Here is a 22,820-nt window from a genome sequence, read left to right as displayed (position 1 = left end):
ACTTTGATGCACATTTCGAATGGTTTTTCGGCTATTTTTGCTTTTTATCTTGAAAGATTGCCAATGGAAAATGTCCTCAAACAGATGGTAGATATCGAAAGGAAATTAAATACAAACAAAAAGGATGTAATAATTCACAAAGGCTACAAGCATATTTCCTACTATCTTAAGATTTATGCTACTCTGAGTGTATTACAACTTGCATCTCAAGTCTGTTTAATCCTCATATATGATAATCCACACTTCGTGCTTGGAATATTCTTCACACACAGTTGTTATTTGTTGAATCTGCATTTTCAGCTTGTTTTCATATTAGTAAAAACAACAATGATCGAAATAATAATATATCTGAATAAATCTCTGGAGAATATAAATGAAAAAAAAGAATTGTTCGAATTAGAAAAAATTCATTTCGATGTTTTATTGATTTGGAACGACTTTTTCTCAATTTGCTCAATACCAATGTTGTGCAGACATGGTTACATTATATTCAACATTGTTGCAGACGCTTATTATTGTTGCTTGATGAATGATCCTTTTGATATGTCAAATTGGGGGTTAAATTTTTATTGTTTTGCTAATGTTTTGGAACAAGTAGTTGTTTCATTTGTGATCTTGTATGTCTGCCATTATGCAAGAAGAAAGGTATGTAATGAAATCTATCAACTATGCCATATCCACAATCCATTGTAACTATAATATCAGGTTTTTGTTTATCGATATTGTTTTTGAATTTTCTGTGGTTCTGGTTATGCAATCCACAAAAAATTTTGCAAGAAACTTGAAAAATCTCAACCCGATCGAATTTTTAATTTTGGAAATAATTGTTGTTTCCTTTCCAATATTCTTTTTGAATTTTCAATAGTTTTTTTCATCATTTCGATGAGATGATCAACTTGAATATTTCCACTAGGCTCCAAATTGTTATTTTATATGAATACTCGAAATCACAACCCAAGATTGTCGGTTTTTTGGTCACTGAATATTAGGAAATTTTTTTTAGATCTTTTTCACGAATTTTATATGGTTTTGGTTACGCAATCATTATGAACAATCCCAAAAGACTTTTAATTCTAATTCTACATCCCAGTGAATATTTATCCCGATCGAACCTGTAGTTTTGAAAATTACTGGAACACAGATTTACTACGGTTATATTAGCGGAATCATCTAGTCGGATTTTGACTTTTAACGAACATAAGTGCGACATTAGAAATTCGAATGTATCCTGAAAATTTCAAGTGTCTAGGTTTCACCTTCGAGAGTTATCGTATCTACGGCTAAATGAATTCATTTCTACCTACTAGCAAAGGGAAAATACGCTATATATGACCGTTTTTCGTCCATAAATGTCGATAAAACCATGGACATTGTCGAGTCCGACCGTCAGTGTTTCGATTGCCGAAGAGCTAAAGATTGCAAAAAAAAAATTGGAACCATTGGCATAAGGTATCAAGAAAAAGCTCGACGTATGGGTACCATACCAGTTAACGCAAAGAACATTATGTACCGAATTTCTATCTGCGAATCGCTGCTGAATCATAACAAGATCGACCCATTTTGGAAGCAGTCGGTAACTAGTGATGAGAAGTAGATCGCTTACGATAACGTCAAGCAAAAACGTTCGTAGATACGCGGTGAGCTGGCGGAAACGGTGGCCATGCTAGGAGTGACGTCCAGAAAGGTTTTGCTGTGTGTTTGATGGGATTGAAAGGGAATTATCTACTATGAGCTACCCTCCAACAGCACAACTGTTAACTCGAAACTGTACTGTTAATTGAACCGTCTGAAAGAAGAAATCGTTGAGAAACGGCCAGCTTCAGCCAAAAGGAGGCGAATTGTAACCATCAGGACTACGCCAGGCCACACACATCGATAGTGAATCTCCAGAAGTTCCGGGAGCTTCTTGGTTGGGATGTTCTTATGCATCCGGATCTGGCACCAAATGATTTCTATCTGTTCCTGTCCATGATGAATAATTTGGCTGGTGAAAATTCGCTTCAACAGAGGCTTGTGAAAATCGACTGCCTCAATTTTTTGCCAATCGGGACGAGGGCATTTATGATAGAGGCATAATGATATTGCCTTCAAAATAGCAACAAGTTATCGAACAAAACGACGCATATTTGACCTAAATTGGATCATTCCAACTATGGTAATTAAAGCCTTGTGTTTCATGTTGTTTTGTATTTTCTATGGTTCTGGTTATGCAATCACAAAAGACTTTAAATTCTAATTCTATTTCCGAGTGAAATTATTCATCCCGATCGAACCTGCAGTTGTGAAAATTACTTGAACACAAATTTACAACGGACATATTAGCGGAACCATCTAGTCTAATTTTGCCTATTAACGAACATAAGTGCGACATTGGAAATTCGAATGTATCCTGAAAATTTCAAGTATCTAGGTTTTCCCTTCGAGAGTTATCGTTTCTACGGCCGGACAGAACTATCATCAGTTCTAAATTCGAATATAGCGGACATAAAAGCGAAATCAACGAAATTATACATATGTATATGTATGTGTTAGGGAAACAACCACTCGAAAATAGTGCTCAAGAGTTTGTGAATTTCGGATTGATAAATCCTTGTATTATGAATCAACATTCACAGAAGTCCTCAAGTTTCGATTATAAGATAAGATAAATTATTTTTTCTCCGATTGACAGCAAATATTGATTTTGCAGACACATATCAATCAGCAAAGTATTACTTTTTCTACCTAGGCAGCAAAGCACAGATTACAGATAATATATATAGAACACTCGCCTTCCCCACTCGAAATTAAGTTTTAGTTCAGGAACCGGTTGATTGGCACCGCTGTGGGCGCTGGTCACAGATTACAGATACCAATCTGTGGCGCTGTTTGTCATTTTTTTACGTTTGATTTGCTGTCATTTTCATTTCAAACTAAAAGCTGAAACAAGACGTTGTTCGTTGAAGTAGGTAAGTACAATTGCTGTACGTCGTATAAATTATATATATGTACTTCCAAATTTCAAGGTAAGTGCTTCAATCAGACAAGTTTCAATATAATAAATAATGTATATTTTATTTAATCAGAATACCGAAAATAAAGAAACGTTGTGTACCTGGATGTACCGATGAGACTAGTGTAAGACATCGTTTCCTTAAGAGAAATTTGGATATTTTCGGTAACTGGCTCTAAATTATCTAACCAAAAAATTGGCAAGAATTAAGTAGGGAACAAATTTATTGTCAAGAATTGGGGGACATGGATTTTATTCAGGTACGGCAGTACATTAATGGAAAGTTGACAAAACCTGGGCTGTGTGTAACATTTTTATTTAGGCATTCTTTATATAACCTTTTTTATATTATTCCGCGAATTTGTGAAAAAGAAAACATTTTCCTCTATTTAAAAAAGTTTTTGATGAAAAATTTAGAATTCAAAATATTTATTTAATCAGACTAATGAACACAGTTTTTGGGGAAAAGTATGTGAAACCATTATAAGGTGTTCCTTGCACTGGTGGTGCAAGCAGGTAATAGTTATTTATAATACAAGTGCAGAAGGCATTGATATTCTTCCACGAGTTCAAAATTCAAAAACGAGCCACGAAGTGGCGAGTTTTGGAATGAACGAGTGGTAGAATGAGCCTTCTGTACGAGTATTATACATTATTTTCTCTTAATTCATTGCATTTTCATTGTAATTAATGAAATATTTCCATAAATATCATTTAGTGATTTTTGCATTGAAAAATGTTGGTTGGCAGAACTGATTTCTTTAAGGCAAATTGATGAATTGACAGATAAAGCCGTGGCAGAAAGTTCGGAGTACCAACATATAATAATAAAATATAACCATGAAAACTGTGCGTTTCTGATATATTCTCGCACGATTTTGTTCTACAAGATGTGGAAGAATGAACGGAATAACCACAGAATTAGAGAAATGAAATTATGAATGCTACCGACACAACATTTTGTAATTTCCTTCAAACTTCCCCTTGTGAAGAATTTGTAGATCCCATCAAATTGAAGGCGAAAAGAATCTTTGATACAAAGAGAAAAAATATTCAATGATTCATATTAATTAATTTGTTCATGTTAATTATTTGTTGGTGAAACTTATTTATTGTTAATTCATTTATACATATGTATATTGTTTATTTGTTATATATTATTATCGAAACTAATTTATTCATTTATTGTTGTTGATTTTTTTATACATATATTGTTCATCTTTTCTTAATTTATTCATTTTCAATTACTGCTAATTCAATATATTTTTTTTATAACTAACGACTTTTATTTCCACAAAATTTAATATCATCACATATGGTCCCAGTTATTTATAAAAAAATTCAAATAGTCTTTGGTTATCGCAGCACCAAACTCCATTTGAATTATTCAATATCTCGTACTGAGCAATTCAAATGGAGTTTGGTGCTGCGATAACCAAAGACCATTTGAATTCAAATTCAAAACAAGTATAGGAAAACCACTAATTTCAAACTTCCCGCGTTTGTCGAGTTTGTTCGAGAACCAGATGCCAGGGGGAGCTATGTTTCAAATAATTCGCTTTAGGTAGGGGAGTGTCCCATCTATGGTATCTGTAATCTGTGCAGCAAAGTTATTATATTCTCAATGCAAATAAAACATTCGACATTTTCTGACAATCAATATTTTTTTCCACCTTCCTTATTTCTGGAGGAGTAAATACTTTTAAGTCGCTATCACCGTCCATAATATATATCCGATATTTTTCCAAAAAACTGTCAGATATTTCATAAGTTGTCAAACTATAATTATCATGGACATATATCTACATTTCCATAGCAACCAACCATTCCAACAATTGCAATTTCTATCACTAAAGGAAAAATAGAAAAATTGAGGGAATAGTAATAATTTGCAAATACAATATCCTACATGTATCATTATAAACAATCGAAATAAAATTATATGTTTACCGTAGCAGCAAAGTAGATTGACTGCCTTGGCTAAATTCCTATAAACTATTAGTCGTGGCTATCAATCTACTACTTTGCTGCCTAGTAAAACAAATAACTATTCAATGAGACCTACTTTGAAAGTGATCAATAATAATAATAATAACCTTTATTGATCCCATAAGACATACAAATATGTATAAGATAAGTCAAACTGAAAAAAGTAAAGAAACATCAATCCTAATACTATAACTAAGTAAGAAATAGGTTTTTATCAGCTAGATATTCAGGAATAATAGCATTTTTTAAGCAATTCACCTTTTACCAATTTTTTGAACTTCATTACACTCCACAGTTTAATAGGAACAGGTAAATGTTTGTACAAAATAATTGCCTGATGGTAAATAGGAGAACATTCAAATTTAGTTGTTGCATGAGCTGGAATACATAAAGTTGTAATATTTCTGGTGGAATAGTGATGGAAACCTGATAATTTAACCATCAATTGTTCATGTTCCTTTACATAAATTAAACATCTGTAGATATATAAACTAGGAAGAGTAAAAAGTTTATATCTTCCAAAAAAAGGCTTACATGAATCACGTGAATTCAAGTTGAAAATTAAACGTAATATCCTCTTTTGAGCCACAAATACTCTACCGGAATCAATCGAATTTCCCCACAACATGACATTATAATCAAGAAAGCAATAAACCAAACTGTCCAAACTATAATAAATACTTAAAATGGACTCTATGGATAACGAGTCTTCAATTCTGCTGATAGCGTAATAAGAACTACCCAATTTTTTACAAACTGACTCGACTTGGTGATCCCATCTCAGAGAACAGTCCAAGTGTATTCCCAAAAAGTTAACAGTATCTCTGGAAGTTACTTGCTCACCCAAACATCCCAATACCAAACGATCCGTATAAGAGTTGCGAATGCGAAAGTATATACATTCAGTCTTGTTGATATTTAAAATCAAACCATTTGAGTGACACCACTCCACAAGCTTGCAAATAAGTTTATTACCGTGAGTTCATCAGGACTCTGTGCTGAGACCGCCATCGACGTGTCATCAGCAAATATAGACAGGATACCTGGATCAATATAATCCGGTAGATCGTTTATAAACAAAAGAAATAGGAGCGGTCCCAGCACAGAGCCCTGAGGAACTCCTAAATTAATTTTACATGAAGGAGACGAAGCAGCACCCACTCTAACAGTCATATTACGATTAGTGATGAAACTAGTCACCCACTCAAGAAATATGCCACGAAAATCTACATTATATAGCTTACTCTCTATGAACTCACATGAGAGAACATCGAAAGCACGTGACAAATCAAAAAAATCTATCAAATTTCAATGAATAATGCAATTATATTCAACTCTCCATTTACTGTCCTTGAAACGAAAGTAACATCAGTGGACAGTGACGGTTATTCCATATGACAATGAATAAAAATATTAATTATGCATAGAGGTGTAATTTCCTCAGTAATGAAATGAACCTACCAGAACAAGAGTCAACCAGAATTGAACATCCATATTTCGAAACATACATATATGTATACAACATTACCGTACTTTCCTTTGATCTCATGCATTATTTTCGAAAATTTTTCAAATATTGGAATATTTCTCCGATCTATCCTCCCTTTGTTTTCGACGAAAAAGATGGATATTTCAAATTTCAATCATCTAAAAAGAGAATGGTTATGACACTGATGTTTTTCATTGCACAATTATCGATATCAATATGGATTTCTTTAAGAAGAAGAGGTGTAGAATCTCATTTGAACAAATTGTACCATTTGATGCTTATTTCGAATGGTTTTTCGGCTGTTTTTTCTTTTTATCTAGAAAGATCGGCAATGGAAAATGTCCTCAAAAGAATGGCAGATATCGAAAGAAAGTTTATAACAAACAAAAAGAATAAAATAATCCATAAAGGCTATAAGTACATTTTCTACTATCTTAATGTTTATGCTACATTGAGTTTATTACAGCTGATTTCTCAAATTTGTATGATTTTCATATATGGTAATCAAATTTACTGGTTTGATATTTTCTTGATACACAGTTGTTATTTGTTAAATCTGCATTTTCAGCTTTTTTTCTTATTAATGAATATAACTCTTGTCGAAATAATAATATATTTGGATAACTTTCTGAAAAATATCGTTGAAACAGAAGAATTCTTCAAATTAAAAAAAAATCATTTTGAGGTTATATTGATATGGAACGATTTTTTCTCAATTTGCTCAATACCAATCTTGTGTAGACTTGGTTATAACATTTTTAACATTGTTACGGATGCTTATTATTGTTGTTTGGAAAATGATCCCTTCGATATGTCAAGTTGGGGTTCAGATTTTTATTGTATTGCTAATGTTATGGAACAAATAGTTGTTTCATGTGTGACCTTGTACGTCTGCCATTATGCAAGAAGAAAGGTACGTACCTAATGGCATCTCTCAACTATTCCATATGCAATAAAACTTCTAAAAAATGAGGAAAGCACTGACCTAAAGTTAGGAACTCATAAGTGTGTCAGGGATTATATATGTGGTATCCAATGGCGCAAATTGCGCATGAATGAAAGAGCACTCAAAAAAACTCAGATTTCATGTTACTGCTTCCCTTATTTTTTCTCGATGTTTCACTTGAAATTCTTTATGAATCTGATGACGCTATCAATCTATTTTACAATAGGCTTGAAATTGTTAATCTTTACAAACATGCCACATTTCAACTCGGTTGGATCTGTTTGTCACTGAAATATAAAGTCCTTATTTTTCTTCTTGAATTTTCTATGGTTCTGGTTATGCAATCCATACGTTATTTTGCACAGGACGACCCTAAGGCGTGGGCAGGGTAGGTGGTAGCCTAGGAGGCCAAAATTCGGGGGTGGCATTTCAAGCTTTATCAACAAAAATTATATGTATGGAAATTCAAAGTATCGAATGATAATGTAATTCAGTCAGACTCAACAGGAAGGAATACACACAAATTAAACATAAAAAATTAAAAAAGATATTTAAAAGTATAATACTTTTAAATATCTCAGAAGATGGTTGATCCCTCTCAAATTACTTTTTTACGAGTTATTGATGCTAAAACTGATGCACTCATCAGGCTTGTCGGAGTTCTCTTTGATAAACTTTGCCGAATTTTATTGAGTATTTGGGGCGGCTTCTTGACGTTTTAGGGATTATTTTTATTTTCAATTCTTTAATCAGAATGTTCATTCATAAAAGGAATGTAAAATATTGGAGAAACGATTCCATTTCACCATTTCGATCACATTTTTCTAAAGAAACATTCTCCCCGAATTTTCCATGGTTCTGTTCAAGCGATCATTATGGAATTTTACAAGAGATTTCATCGCCATCTACATTCAAGTAAGAATCATCGCAATCGAACCTCGCAGTTTTTATATTTGCACGAGAACAAACTTCAACGTCCATATAAGCGGAACTCTCAGTTTTATTTTGCCAAATTTTGAGCTTTACTGTGCCATTTAAAATTCAAAATTACGCTCAAAATTTCCAGTTCCTATGTCTTTCTGTTCAAATGTTATCGTGAATTCACACGGACGGACAGAATCGAATTCGTCATTAATGCGTCTAAATGATAGGGAATTGAGGATAATATACCAAGTCAAATTACAGTAGAAGCATTGAGGCAAGAATCATAATCAGAAAAAGGAATTCAGTCTACGACCCAATACATTTCAATTCAAACTAGCATCCACTCTAATCAAATAATAATAATTAAGCAATTGATAATTTTTCCGATAAAGCATGTGTAATTTCCTGAGTAAGTAATATACTGAACCAAATATAATAATAGACCATAGTTGAATGAAAATTGAACCCTAACATGTCAAATATCTATCACAAAACTAGACGTGCAGTTTCTTGATGAATCATTTTCAAAAATTCTTTGAATTATGGAATATTTCCCCATTCTACCCTTTATTTATCTTCGACAGAAATAGTGGTCATTTCAAATATCAAAACAATAAGAAGAGGATAATTATAACATCAATTTTCATCATTATTATGTATACATTATCGATTTTTCAAAATTTCAATCGTAAACAAGTGGAATATCATTTAATAAAAATATTCAATGTGGTCCTAATTTTGAATGGATTCAGTGCTGTTTATGCTTTCTATCAAGAACGATCCCAAATGGAAAATGTTTTGAAAAAAATTGTAGAAATCGAAAGAAAATTAAAAAGAGGCACTAATAATGAAATAACCCATAAAAACTTTATTTACGTCTTATACTACTTCATCATTTATATTATACTGACCTTAGCGCAATTGTCTCTACAAATCTATTTAATATTTAGATTTAAATTTCGCTGGAATGAGATGGTCGTCATACACTTCTGTTACTTCTTGAATATACAATTTCAATTGCTTTTTCTTCTGGTGAAAATAACTATCATAGATATAATCACAGATATGAATGATTTTCTGAAGAAAATCGAAAAGATTGAAAACCTTTTGGAAATAAAAAAAATTCACTTCGAAGTGATATCAGTTTGGAACGATTTTTTCTCAATTTGCGCCTTACCGATGTGGTGGAGACATAACTATGTACTCTATAACATACTTACAGATGTATATTATTGTTGTTTGGATAACGACCATGCAGATATGGAAACAGGCCTTTATTGCGTTTTCAATATAATGGAACAAATAATTGCTTTATCCGTATTCTTGTACATCTGCGATTATTCTAGAAGAAAGGTATGTAATAAGTTATTATTTTTCCTGCTTCATTTTTGAAGAGCACCCCAATTTTCAACTGAAGTTTATTTATTATTATTATTATTATACATAAGAGTTAAGATTCCTATAAACTCATCATAAAAAAAAATAAAAACATGCTACACTGATTAGGATCAATCGAAGAAATAATAACCGTTATTTAGATATTAATTTATTTCAGAATTCTCAAACCGTTAACTTTAAAGCTTTGCTTAATAAATACTTCATTTTGTATCGCCTTAGTGGCAGTTTATTCTACAGCGCCGGCTTTATACGTATATAAAGCTTGCGCTGTATAATAAATTTATTTATTTGTCAAAGGGCCCATTTTTTCACATACGAATAAATGAATTCATTCCTACCGCGCAGCTTTTTGCTAGGAATAAAACCTACGCTGTAGGATTTATTTCTTCGCCAAAACTGGTCTTTAGTGTGATTTATGCTAGTAAGATAGTGCTTAGTGTTAAGCACTACCTTACCTCCGCTCAATGAACTACGATGTCAAAGAATACCAAAAAATTGTTCAAATAAACACGAAATATTAAGTGTAGTAGAAAAAACATTATTTTTCCAATAGATGGCTTTAGTTATATGTATCTAGCGTTGTATAAGTCCGATCGAATTCCACTAATTGGCTTTAGAAAGATGAGATTTGAGATAAGTTGACTAAGTTTAGTTTGAGCCCGCGTCAAAGATGGATACTAGCAAAGAGAAAATACGCTATATCTGACCGTTTTTCTTCGATAAATGTCGATAAAACCATGGCCATTGCCCAAGAGCTAAAGATTTCAAAAAAACCATTTAGAACCATTTGCATAAGGCTGGTATCAAGAAAAAGCTCGAAGTATGGGTACCATACCAGTTAACGCAAAGAACCTTATATACCGAAGTTCTATCTGCGAATCGCTGCTGAATCGAAACAAAATCGACCCATTTTTGAAACAGTTGGTAACTAGTGATGAGAAGTGGATCATTTACGACAACGTCAAGCAAAAACGGTCGTGGTCGATACGCGGTAGCTGGCGGAAAGGAAAATTCTAGGATTGACGGCCAGAAATGTTTTGCTGTGTGTTTGATGGCAAAACTGTTAACTCGAAACTGTACTGTCAACAATTGAACCGACTGAAGGAAGAAATCGTCCAGAAGCAGCCAGTTTTAGCCAAAAGGAGAGGAATTGTATTCAGGACAACGCCAGGCCACACACATTGATGGTGGCCAAGCTCTAGGAGCTTGGGAGGTTCTTATGCATCCTGACCTCACACCAAGTGATAACAATCTGTTCCTGTCCATGGCAAATCTGAAATCATTTTGCTGATGAAAATTCGCTTCAATAGTGTGAAAATCGACTGTCTCCATTTTTTGCCTTTAGGGACGCGAGCTTCTACGATAGAGGCATAATGATATTGCTTCAAAATGGTAACAAGTTACCGAACAAAACAGGCGTATATTTGACCTAAATTGGATCATTTTAACTATGGTAATTAAAGCATTATTTTTCATTCAAAAATAATGGATTATTTGCACTACACCTTATATTCAGGTATAATTGTCTAAAATGTTTGTATTACTTCAGCTTAACTAACGATTAACTTAATTGAACCATTGTTCAAAACCATTTTAGTTGTTCAATACGATTTGTTGAATTTGAAATCCAAATCAATGTTGCCTTTCCAGGTAAGGTTCAGGTTCCGAATGAATCGCTTATGTTCGTTAATGATAAAATGATTGAAATTTTTCCTATGGTTCTTGTTCTGTAGTTGTATATGTATTAAATGAATTAATAAATAAATAAAAATCCGTTCGATGATCCTGGAGATACAAACAAAACTGTTTTTTGATATATTAAAGTAATATTTGAACTTAAATTTGAAAATTAGTTAGTTGCACAATGATAAAACAAATGTCCATAGGTACTATATTTCGTGAGGTTCATAATAAGAAATTTCGATATCTCGAAGTTTTTTCAATCCGAAATAGGCAAATTTAAATGTAGAATGCCCATGATTTTATATCGATTTAACACTTCACTCCCAGGTCTAATCAGTGAAAACATATTTTTCTATAAAATTCATTTTCAGTTGTCAACTAAGTAATCTTCAAGAGTGATACGATTACTGTAATGACCCTGTAATTTTTCAATACCTTTTCTTTAGATTTGTCTCGGCTTTTCGAAGTAGGCTTCAACCTTGGCAATCACTTGACAATAGAGCCATTTTTCACAGGATTATTCTTCAAAAAGCCACTGGGGGTCAGATCTGAAGAATAAGTTAGGTGATCAAGCAGTTGACAGCGTAATTTATTCAATCTAACCATGGTTTTCATCGATTTGTGATAAGGGATATTGTCTTGGCGAAAGAGAATTTTTTGTATTGCATTTGAGAACGTCCCGAAATACGGAAACCATAACGTTTGATTTTGATCACTTTGGGCTGCTTTGTATCCGCTGATGCTCTCTTTGATTCAAGAGTGTTGTGATGAATCCATGTTTCATCGACTGTCTTTCTCCTTCTTCTACTACTCCTTCACTTTCTCCTTCTTCTTCTTATTCTCGTGTTACTACCCACTCCAATATTGCCTGTTCACTATTTTTTGGGGCATAGAGGTCTAACTTTCTCGCCATCTTATAGATGGTCACATATCGTCGTAAAAAATCTTATTTATTTTGTTGGTGGCATTTTTGCGCCAGGTCCGGAAATTATTGAGTATGAAATGTTTTCATGGCATTCCACTTTGCAGGTTGATTGAGTGTTTCTATTCTGAAAATTGACTTGAAACCTTTGTTCAGAGGACTAATATTTTGTCAAAAATTTACGTGAATACAAATTTAAACGCAAAAGCTCCGTTTTTCATATGTCGCTCTACAATTCGATTGAAATAAGTAATATCTATCCACTTTTTGTCAGTCATCATTAATCATTTATTTAGATACTAATTGATAATTATGTATCGGAAGTACGAGTTATTTCCCAAGTGATGGAATTAACGAAATATACAAATACTACAACAGAAATAGATTCTTAGACGTCCACATGCATTATTTCCGAAAATTTTTCAGGTTATGGAATTTATCTCCATTTTATCCTTCATTTGTTTTTGAACCAAATAGTGGTGGTTTCAAATGTCGAACAAATAAAAAGAGGATCATTATAACATTGATATTCTTCATTATAATATCAACATTATCGTTTCTCGATACATATGGTTTACAAGGGGTAGAATCTCAGTTAGTCAGAATGTACAATGTGGTACTTATTTCTAATGGATTCATCGCAATTTTTGCTTTTTATCAAGAACGATCTCAAATGGAAAATTTTTTGAAAGAAATAGAAGAAATCAGAAGAAAATTAAAAAGGAAAACTAAGAACGAAATAGCCCAAGAAGGCTATATTTACATATTCTACTACCTCAACCTTAAATGTATACTTAGTTTAACCCAGTTAGCACTACAAATTTATCTACTAATCACGTACAAATACAACTGGATTGAAATTTTCGTCGACCACCTTTGCTATTTTTTGAATCTTCAATTTCAGTTACTTTTTCTTCTGATCGAAATTGCTATTATCGATATTATCACTTATATGAAGGATTCTCTGGAGAAAATTGAAAAGGAAAAGGACTCCTGGGATATAGAAAAAATTCATTTCGATGTAATATCAGTTTGTAATAATTTTTTCTCAATCTGCACATTACCGATGTGGTTTAGTAGTAGTTATGCTCTTTATAAGATTCTTACGGATGTTTATTATTGTTGTTTGGAAAATGACTGTTTGGATATGTCAAACAACCTGGGAATGAATCTTTATTGCATATCCGATACATTGAAACATATAATCGTTTTGTTTATATTCTTGTATGCCTGCGATTGTGGTAGAAATAAGGTAATTTTTCTTCATTTTTTTCCATTGAGCATTCTTGTTTCATCTTTAGCGAACCTGCGAAATTTACATTAACGCACAGATAGCACCGCCACTGTCATACCACTTTTTTGTATAGACCTAATATTAGGTCTATGTTTGGTACCAAGATGCGTGTCAAATAATCGAAACATAGAGTTTAGTCTGCATCGAGATATCGAAAGTCAAATGACTCTACATTTGTTTTCAAAAAAATTGATTGAAACGAGTTTCGTGTTTAGATAAAATATTGTTTCCTGAAGGGACAACAATATTATGCGAGCAAATCATTGCCTTATAAGTGTTATCGACAAAAACGTTTGACAGGTGCTACTGGGCAAGAAATTTTTCTCAAATAAAGTAGTAACTTTCAAAGTTGAAGCAAATTTCAAAAGCAAAAGAAAAATTTTTTTATTGAAAGGGTATTGAAAAGTTGGAGGAGCGTTGAATCGGAACAAGGTGATAATCCGAGGGAGCAACGTCTGGAGAATACGGTGGATGGGGTAGGATTTTTCATTTCAACGTTTCCAAGTATATCTTGTCCTCTTTCGCAACATGGGGTCGAGCATTGTCATGTTGTAAAATCACTTTATCATGTCTTGCTGTATTGCGGCTGTTTTTCTTTCAATGCTCGAACAAACGCATTAATTGCGTTCGATAACGATCGCCTGTGATTGTTTCAGTCGGTTTCAACAAACCATAACACACTACGCCGAGCTGGTCCCACCAAATACTGAGCATGGCCTTGGAACCGTGAATATTCGATTTGGCCGTCGATCTGGAAGCTCAGGTATTTGTAAATATAACGCCATCGGAATATTAGTCGATTTGTGTCTGCATCATGAAGCTATTCTCAATTAAACATGTCAGCTTACGAGCCAAATTCTCGTCAATTACGGGAGGTTTTAATTTTCTGCTTTATTATGAAAAAATCTGCGGCTGAGGCTCATCTAATGCTATCAAACTCCTATGCCGAGAGTGATTTCAATGCTTCAAGAACGGTGACTTTGACTTCGAAAACCAGATAGAAGGAAGAGAGAAGGTTTCAAAGATGCAGAATTGGAGGCATAACTTGATCAAGAGTCGTGTCAAACGCAACAAGAATTGGCAGGATCATTGGGAGTGACCCAACAAGCCATTTCAAAACGCCTTAAAGTCATGGAAATGATTCAGAAACAAGAAAATTGGGTCCCGTACGAGTTGAAGGCGAGAGATGTTTAACGGCGTTTGTTTGCTGCTTGTGAGGCAAAGACTGGAGGGATTTCTACATCGCATTGTGACTGAAGACGAAAAATGGGTTCATTGCGATAATCCCAAGCGTAGAAAATCATGAGGATATTCCGACCATGCTTCCACGTCGACTCCCAAATCGAATATTCACGGTTCCAAGACCATGCTCAGTATTTGGTGGGACCAGCACGGCGTAGTGTATTATGAGTTGTTAAAACCGACTGAAACAATCACAGGCGATCGTTATCGAACGCAGTTAATGCGTTAGAGCCGAGCATTGAAAGGCAATCGGCCGTTATACAACGAGAGATATGATGAAGTGATTGTACAGCATGACAATGCTAGACCCCATGTTGTGAAAGTGGTTAAGATAAACTTGGAAACGTTGAAATGGGAAGTCCTACCCCACACGCCGTATTCTCCAGACGTTTCTCTTGGAGATTATCATTTAATAAATGTATAACCAGTTTTTTACAATAAAGCCTCAAACTTCGGAAAACAACGGTGAAAGGAAATTGTACGGCTATGTGTTATAACATATTTATTTACTTATCAGTGTTTTAACCATTCAGGTTGAGATTAATATATATATAATCGGTTTTAGAACGTCCGGCGACGTTGTCCGATGCCTAACTTCCACCCGTTCCTATCGTTCCATTGGTCCTCTCTTAGATTCCTATCACTCATAGCCTTGGTTATTCCTTCCTTCCATGATTTCTTGGGTCTTCCTCGCTTCCTGCGGTTTGATGGTATCCAGTGCATGGTCATCCTTGGCAGTCTGTCCACATTCATCCTCTGTACATGTCCATACCACACTAGCTGTTTTCTTTCAATATCTGTTGTCAATGATCCATCCACTCCCATACGCCGCCTGATGTCTTCGTTTCTGACCCTATCTCTTCGGGATACTCTTACAGATCGTCTAAAAACATCCATCTCAGTCGCTTCGAGCTTCCTCCTGTTGTTTTCCGTTATTCTCCATGTTTCTGCGCCATATATTAGAGTGCTCTTGACAAAGATCTCATAGATGGTGTATTTCTGTTTTCTACCAATATCAGCGCTCCACCATATTCCATTCAAACAGCCTATGGTTCGTCTGGCTTGGGTTATTCTTTTCTTAATTTCCTTGTCGTCTTTTCCTGTTGAGTCAAATTCAACCCCCAAGTAAGTATACTCGGTACATGTTTCAATTTCTTCTTTTTCTAACTGAATATTCTGTGGCGGAGCTCCTATTGGCAGGTATTTCGTTTTTTCGATGTTCATATCTAGACCCCACATTTTATACTCATCGTGCAGTTTTCGAGCCATATATTCCAGATCATCTTTGTCATTCGCTATGAGGACCTGGTCGTCTGCAAACTGGAGAGTGTATAAGCATTTTTCTCCCAAATCGATCCCCATTCCGCTGCACTTTTTCTTCCATTGCTTCAGTGCTCTTGCTACATATATCTTAAATAGTGTCGGGGAGATGCAACATCCCTGGCGTAAACCTCTATCTACGTTAAACTTCCTTGACACGTTGTTACCAATTTTTATTCGTGATGTCGATCCATCATAGAGATTTTTCAGTGCTTTTATTAAAGTATAACTGATATTTGTTTCCTCTAGTGCTTTCCATAACATTTTAACGGGAACTGTATCATACGCCTTCCGCAAATCCACGAACAAAAGGTGAGTTTCCATATTAGTATTTGATCTTTTCTCTATGATTTGTTTCAAACAAAAGACGTTATCCACGCAAGATCTTCCAGCTCGGAAACCTGACTGCTCTTCCTCCTCCTGTTCTCCATATTCAATCTCAATCAAGTCTCGCAGAACTCTCCCATAAAGTCGACTAAGCGTGCTAGTAACCGATATGCCTCTATAGTTCGAACAATCTAATTTATTTCCCTTTTTATGAATTGATGTTATGTGAGCGACCTTCCATTCTTCCGGGATAGGGTTACCGTTTAAGTATTGATTCATACACCAGGCGATCATCTCAAAAAGTTTATCAGACCCGCTCTTGATCAACTCCGCTGAAATCCCTTCCGGGCCTGCAGCGCGACCATTTTTTAACATTTTCACAGCTCTTTTAATTGTGGCAACATCAATGCTGACGGTTTCGCCGACAATAGATACTTCTGTTGGCGAAGTTGCTAGGTATTGATCTCTATCCTCTGTGAGCAATTTCTCATAGTGTTCAATCCACTTTGTTGTCGGTATAAGTTGGATGTTCGCAGAATTTTTTCCATTAGATCTGATTTTTTTAATAAATTTCCATGACTCTGAACATTTTCTACCACCGATGAGCATGTTGATCTCCTGACATTTTCTATCCCACATTCCTCTCTTTGCATTAGCTATAGTTTGCCTTGTGATTCTCTTTTTTTCCAAATAAAGGTCTTTGTCTTGTTGTAATCGGGTATGGGTCCACCTTTGATACAACCGCTTTTTCTGGGTAATTAGATCTTCTATATCTTTGTTCCACCATATGTTAGTGCTACGGGCTCTTCCCTTTACACCTATTGCTTCCATCGCGGCTTCTTTGATACTCCTCACCAAGTTTTCGTGAACCTCCTCCACAGGCTTCTGCTCCCACTCTGATCTATCCAAGAGCTTTTCATCAAGTCTGCTGCAATATAGTTGTTGTGGGCTCTCATGAGTAAGGCTGTCTAGATTGTAATTTTTCTCATCTATTTTCTCCAGTTCTCCTGCTTGGTCTTTCCTATCGACTTTCGGTGTATATGCATAAGGAAACAATATTTTGGCTCTTACCATGTAATGATCTGATCCACAAGTGACACCTCTATATGCCCTGACATCGTTTATTTGCATTGTATTTACTTGTTTTACGATTACGTAATCAATTACAGATCTCAAGTTCCTGGTGTGTTGTACCCATGTAAATGTATGTATATCTTTGTGTTTATAGAATCCGTTAGTTATCTTCAGTTGATTGTTCTTACACATTTCAATTAACCGTTCTCCATTGTCATTCACATTAAGTTCTCCAAAAGGTCCAACCACACTATCATTGATTTTTCGGCCAATTCGACTGTTGAAATCTCCCAACACTACAAGTTCTCTCGTTTTCCCTATTTTTCCAATTTCTTCATGGACTTGCTCAAAAAACTCCTCCTTCACTGAGATAGGTTCGTCATCAGATATAGCGTATATCCCTAGAATGGTTACTGGTCTCTGATGTATATTGATATTAATGCGAATTATATTTTCACTCAAAAATTCGAAATCTGTTATTTTATTTCTATACTTCTTGTGAATCATTACAGATACTCCCCTCTTTGCTCTTTGATGTTTAGGGACTCCGCTATAAACATGTACATAATTATTTATCACCTCTGTGCCCGTTCCCTTCTTTTTTGTTTCCGTCAGCACCACCAAGTCCATGCTCAAAGTTTGTAATTCCCGAGTGATTTCGTCTTCTTTAGTTCTGATTCCTTGTACATTCCAAGTACCAATGTTCAAAGTCCTTTTTCGTAGCTTGTGTCTTTTACCGTGTGATCCGTCCGTAGTTCCGAGGCGCTTGTTAGGCTTTTTAGCAAGTTGAGTTTTTACGAATAGCAGGGAGCTAGCCTGTTGATAAAACCCTCCTCCTTTATCCGGGCTTGGGACCGGCAGTAGCACCATCGAGCTACTCAATCCACCCGACGGTACTCCAGGCGGAGTTAATATAAAAATTAAATAGTTTTTCGGCAACCGTCCGGAAAGTGAGCACTTTCCGGGTGCTTCTTCTCTGAGAAAGTAGCATTTCCCGGCCTAGTCCGGGAAGTACGTACTTTCCGGACTAGGCCAGGAAATGCTACTTTCTCAGAGAAAAAGCGTGCGTGAAGTGCTTCCCGGACGGTTGCCGAAAAAAGAAATGTGTAGAAACTGGTAGGTGAATACATATACCTTAGTCTATTATTCATATTGTTGAAAAGCTATAACCTTCAAAATACACGACGCTGTCATTGAAATAGGGCTATGAAATCTAGACCAGAACTTCTATAACCCAGTATAACCTTTATCAAGAATTAATTTGAACAGTTGTTCCCCGATTAGATCGCTATCTATTAACCTCGAGATGTCAGTGAATGAATGATCTCAAACGATAAGGTTTGACTCACTGATGACGAACCTATCTTCTGATTCAATTCTGCTCGTACGTCCGGCCGTAAAGACGATATCTCACTAACGCTAAGTCCGTTAATGGGCAAAATCCGACTAGAGATTCCGTTCGAAATTCAATTTTTTTTTATAATTTCAAAACTATCTATTTCTCTGATTTGAGTACCAACAAATTCGACCTAGTTGAGATTCTGAGTGTATGTATAAAAGAACAATTTCACTAATTCCATGCAAATTTCTTGTTGATCACGTAGCCCGTACCATTGAAAAATTAAGCAAAATATCGAAAAAATTACCTAATATTTTCGTTACAACAGATCCATCTAGAGTGAAACTTAGTTTGTATATGTAAAGTCAAATTATCACTCGAATGAGGCCCGGTATTATAAGGGATAACCGGTGGTTCAAACGTTGCGTCAACTACCAAATTCCTCACTAGAAATACGGAATTTGGTAGTTGACGCACAGTTCAACCGTCGGTTATCCTTTATAATACCGGCCCTGAGTCGAATGTTCAAATCATAATTTAGGAAAATAATAATAAAAACGCTGCAAAGCAATATGTGTTTTATTTGGAATGTTCGAACCGAATTCTACGAGGACTAAAGGCACATGAATGATCTAGCGATAAACAACTAATCTAAGTCTCTTGCTTCCAATAGATTCAGTATTATAAAATTTATATAGAAAATTCTTTATAAACCCCTTAGGTTAATCGATGAATCTTATGACGATAAATATTTATTTGTCCCGAAATATAATTTCATTTATGATTGAAATGTTATCCATCAAAATAAAGAATAAATTCTCAAAACTACGAGTACAACATGTATAAAGGTGATACGTCAAATACTTAACTAAATCGACATAAAGACTTGCATGACGTACGGATCAACGGATCGGAATTGATTTTACCTCATTAGAGCTTAATAGGTAGTTCAAAAATTAGTTTATAGATTCTATAAGATTTTTGAACTATTCTTATATTATTTAAGAACATTGTTTCAGAACAATCGATTACTGGAAATCATTCAAAATATTCAGGTCACCATTGGAAGACAAAATTTACCTTATAAGCAAGTGAGTATTTTGTATTTTACAAAGGTCTTGAGTACATAACTTCCACTTTTTTTCAATACAATTTTCCTATAATAATGTTATTATATGTCTATGATCTATGATGTTATTAAATGTTTATGCTTTTTATATAGTGACTTAATTAAACATAGTGGCAACAATTCGTTCAAATTGAGCCCAAGAATGGCGAATGGGGACATAGAACTTAAGAATATAATTCACTGAACCGAACTGACACACGCAAAATAAAGATAATTGGGCCTGATAATATTTGATTTGTAAATAGAACGAATTTATTTAACTGAACAATACTACAGTGACTGAATAAAATGGGCCTTATATTTTGAATAAATCCCAAAAATCAAATAAATGGAGAATGTAAACAAAAAGCCTCCATATTTAGACTCAGCCAATTAAAAACGAGACCACGCTTGTCGCCACTGTGGTTTATTAAGTAACTGTATTTTTTATAATTTGTGGTTAAATCTATCGAATATAAGCCAATGCTCCAACTTTTGGATTGTATTTATTACCTACAGAATTCTTCATTTTCATTATATATTTCAGATGAGTTTGTCACTTCTAAATTCAAAAAAGAACGCATTGAATTTATCAATTTGTGGCTGCATTCCTTTTGATTGGACATTAATATTCTCGGTAAGTTAATTTTTAAGTTCTAATCATCTCTAGATGAAATTAACGTTCAAATAATGGTTAAAAATAATCGCTGCATATATGATAGATTGTAACCACTGAGTTCCAGTTGATAAAGTTCAGAAAATCTAACGATAGGCTATAAAATTATTGTCTTTATCAATTTTGGAGGATGCGCATATGTCATTTATCTTCCATAGTAGACCTACTAGGTCCTCTAGGTTTTTCATGGAAATGATTAATCATTAATCAGAAAAAATTCCATCAATATTGATTTTCTGAATCCCACATAGCCAAAAATAAAACTTGAGCCAGCACTGACAAAGAGTTTCATCTTGTCTCGCGGATGGGGTCTCACCTTTATGAGAATTTTGTGATTTCCAATTTGATATCCTGCAACCAGCAAATCCGTCGGTTCAGAATACGTCTAAGATGCATGGTATTCTATGCATCTTAGATACGTCTCATCGTTTGACATGCGCGAATTCAATTTCCATGGTTACATTTGAAAGATGGAAATGTTTTTCAATGTAAAGGGGTGCATACCCGCATAGAACAAGTATGTATAGAATGGAAACTCTCATGATAAAATTAACACTGCTTTCAGCGACCTCTTGCGGTTGTTTGTGAAATTATAAAATGAGCGCGCGATAATTTGAAATGCTTTGTATTGAAAATATTTCAATTCAATTCAAGATTTTGAATGTGAAAATAAACAACGTACGAAAATAAGGTAATAAGCATTTCTTTTTGAATGAGCTATATTACCATTATATTCCTGTACGAGTTCTTTCACATCCAATATATTTGACAAGAATAGAGGCTTAAGTTCAGAGAAAACACAAATTCATATAAAAAAATCATCTATTTAAAATTTTACATTTTTTTAAATATTTCTAGTATGCCAAATTTTTAATGTGTCCTTCACAATTGCATATTCAGGCTATCAAACAGCTTATCCATAAAAATCATCAGCTCTGCAGTGCCCACAGCCTCTAGTGTCAATTAATTGTTGTCCTCGATATCTGTAAGAAGCAAAACATTCATAAGTACTTATATTTTCATCAAATTTATTGCAATAAATAGTTCTTAATTGACTCAATCAGAATTGAAAACTTTAATATACCATTTGTTTAAAATGTTGGAACTCACAACTACTTCCAAAAGTGTGCCCGATTAAAAGCTGTTGGAGAAACATAATTCATCAGTCTACTGAAATTTGCTGATGAATTAAGTTTCTCTACATTTTTTAGCCGCTCTTTGTATGATGAAACTTTTTTTGGATAATTCTCAGTTTTCTACTCTGATCAATCAGACATTTTGATAGATAACGTTCATTTTCAGTTAACCTTTTTCTATATATTATTGAAGTTTTCTGAGTGTGCTTAAAATTCTTCAAAGTCTCTGTTGATACTTCCCTCTCAACATCACTTTGGAGATGTATTCCTTCAGTGTCATGAACTTCTCCATCTTCCCCTTGATTTGAAGATCCTGTGAAATATAAATAGAAAAGTAAATAATAATTTTCTTGCCAATCATATATATTTATATATACATATGCAAAACTACTATTGAGGGTAAGTTTTTAAACAAAGATAATATTTATGGACAGCCGAAACATTCGTCTACGGTTAGCACTTCTCCTTGAGGACTATACTTAATCGCTTATCGTTTAACTTTTACACAGAAGAAAATATAACAAAATTTAACTCACCAGGAAGAAATAATTCAGGGATAGCAGTTGTCAAATTCCTTTAAGGCTATCTAATTTCACTTCTTACAAATTTGTTGAGGAGTTTTAGAGTTGAGCAATGGATAACTAACTTTTTCGAGCCAAAGTTTGAAAATTGTTGGCTGCTTCTCTTCATTCGAAAACGATGACGTTTACTATACATATCTCCACAGTTAGGAACACAATATTTGTTGGATTTCAAAGTTGACTGCGACATAATAAATCTCTTACCAAAAATAAGGTTCGACGGATCAACTGAAAATTTTTGAGGTTAAGTAAATAATTCTCGAGGTAAACAGAAAATCAGCGATGCGAGCGGTCTCTGGAAGGTGTTGGTGGAACTAAATTACTGTTTCAGAGTTTAGTACCTCAGTTTCTCCTCTATATATACTTACTCTATGCATACC

General features: G+C 34.3%; 1 protein-coding gene and 1 long non-coding RNA gene across 3 annotated transcripts in view; one reads left to right on the top strand and one right to left on the bottom strand.

Annotated features, from left to right (window-relative positions):
- The window catches only part of LOC123684227, a 28,664-nt gene that overhangs the window by 5,021 nt on the left and 823 nt on the right, over positions 1 to 22,820 (top strand). For both annotated transcript variants that reach the window (XM_045623404.1, XM_045623403.1), the window contains exons 2-3: positions 19,959 to 20,030; positions 20,595 to 20,684. In XM_045623404.1, coding sequence (XP_045479360.1) covers positions 19,959 to 20,030; positions 20,595 to 20,684 — 162 coding nt within the window. The remainder of the gene's footprint in view (positions 1 to 19,958; positions 20,031 to 20,594; positions 20,685 to 22,820) is intronic.
- LOC123684228 lies at positions 21,528 to 22,815 on the bottom strand. Its single transcript, XR_006748116.1, has 3 exons — positions 22,396 to 22,815; positions 22,031 to 22,172; positions 21,528 to 21,706 (listed from the first exon to the last, which is right to left on the bottom strand). It is a non-coding gene; the product is annotated as an uncharacterized LOC123684228 (long non-coding RNA).

Source organism: Harmonia axyridis, chromosome 7 (assembly GCF_914767665.1).
Source record: "Harmonia axyridis chromosome 7, icHarAxyr1.1, whole genome shotgun sequence".
NCBI lineage: Eukaryota > Metazoa > Arthropoda > Insecta > Coleoptera > Coccinellidae > Harmonia > Harmonia axyridis.
Note: the sequence above shows the minus strand (reverse complement) of the source record. Positions and strands in the feature narration are given on the sequence as shown.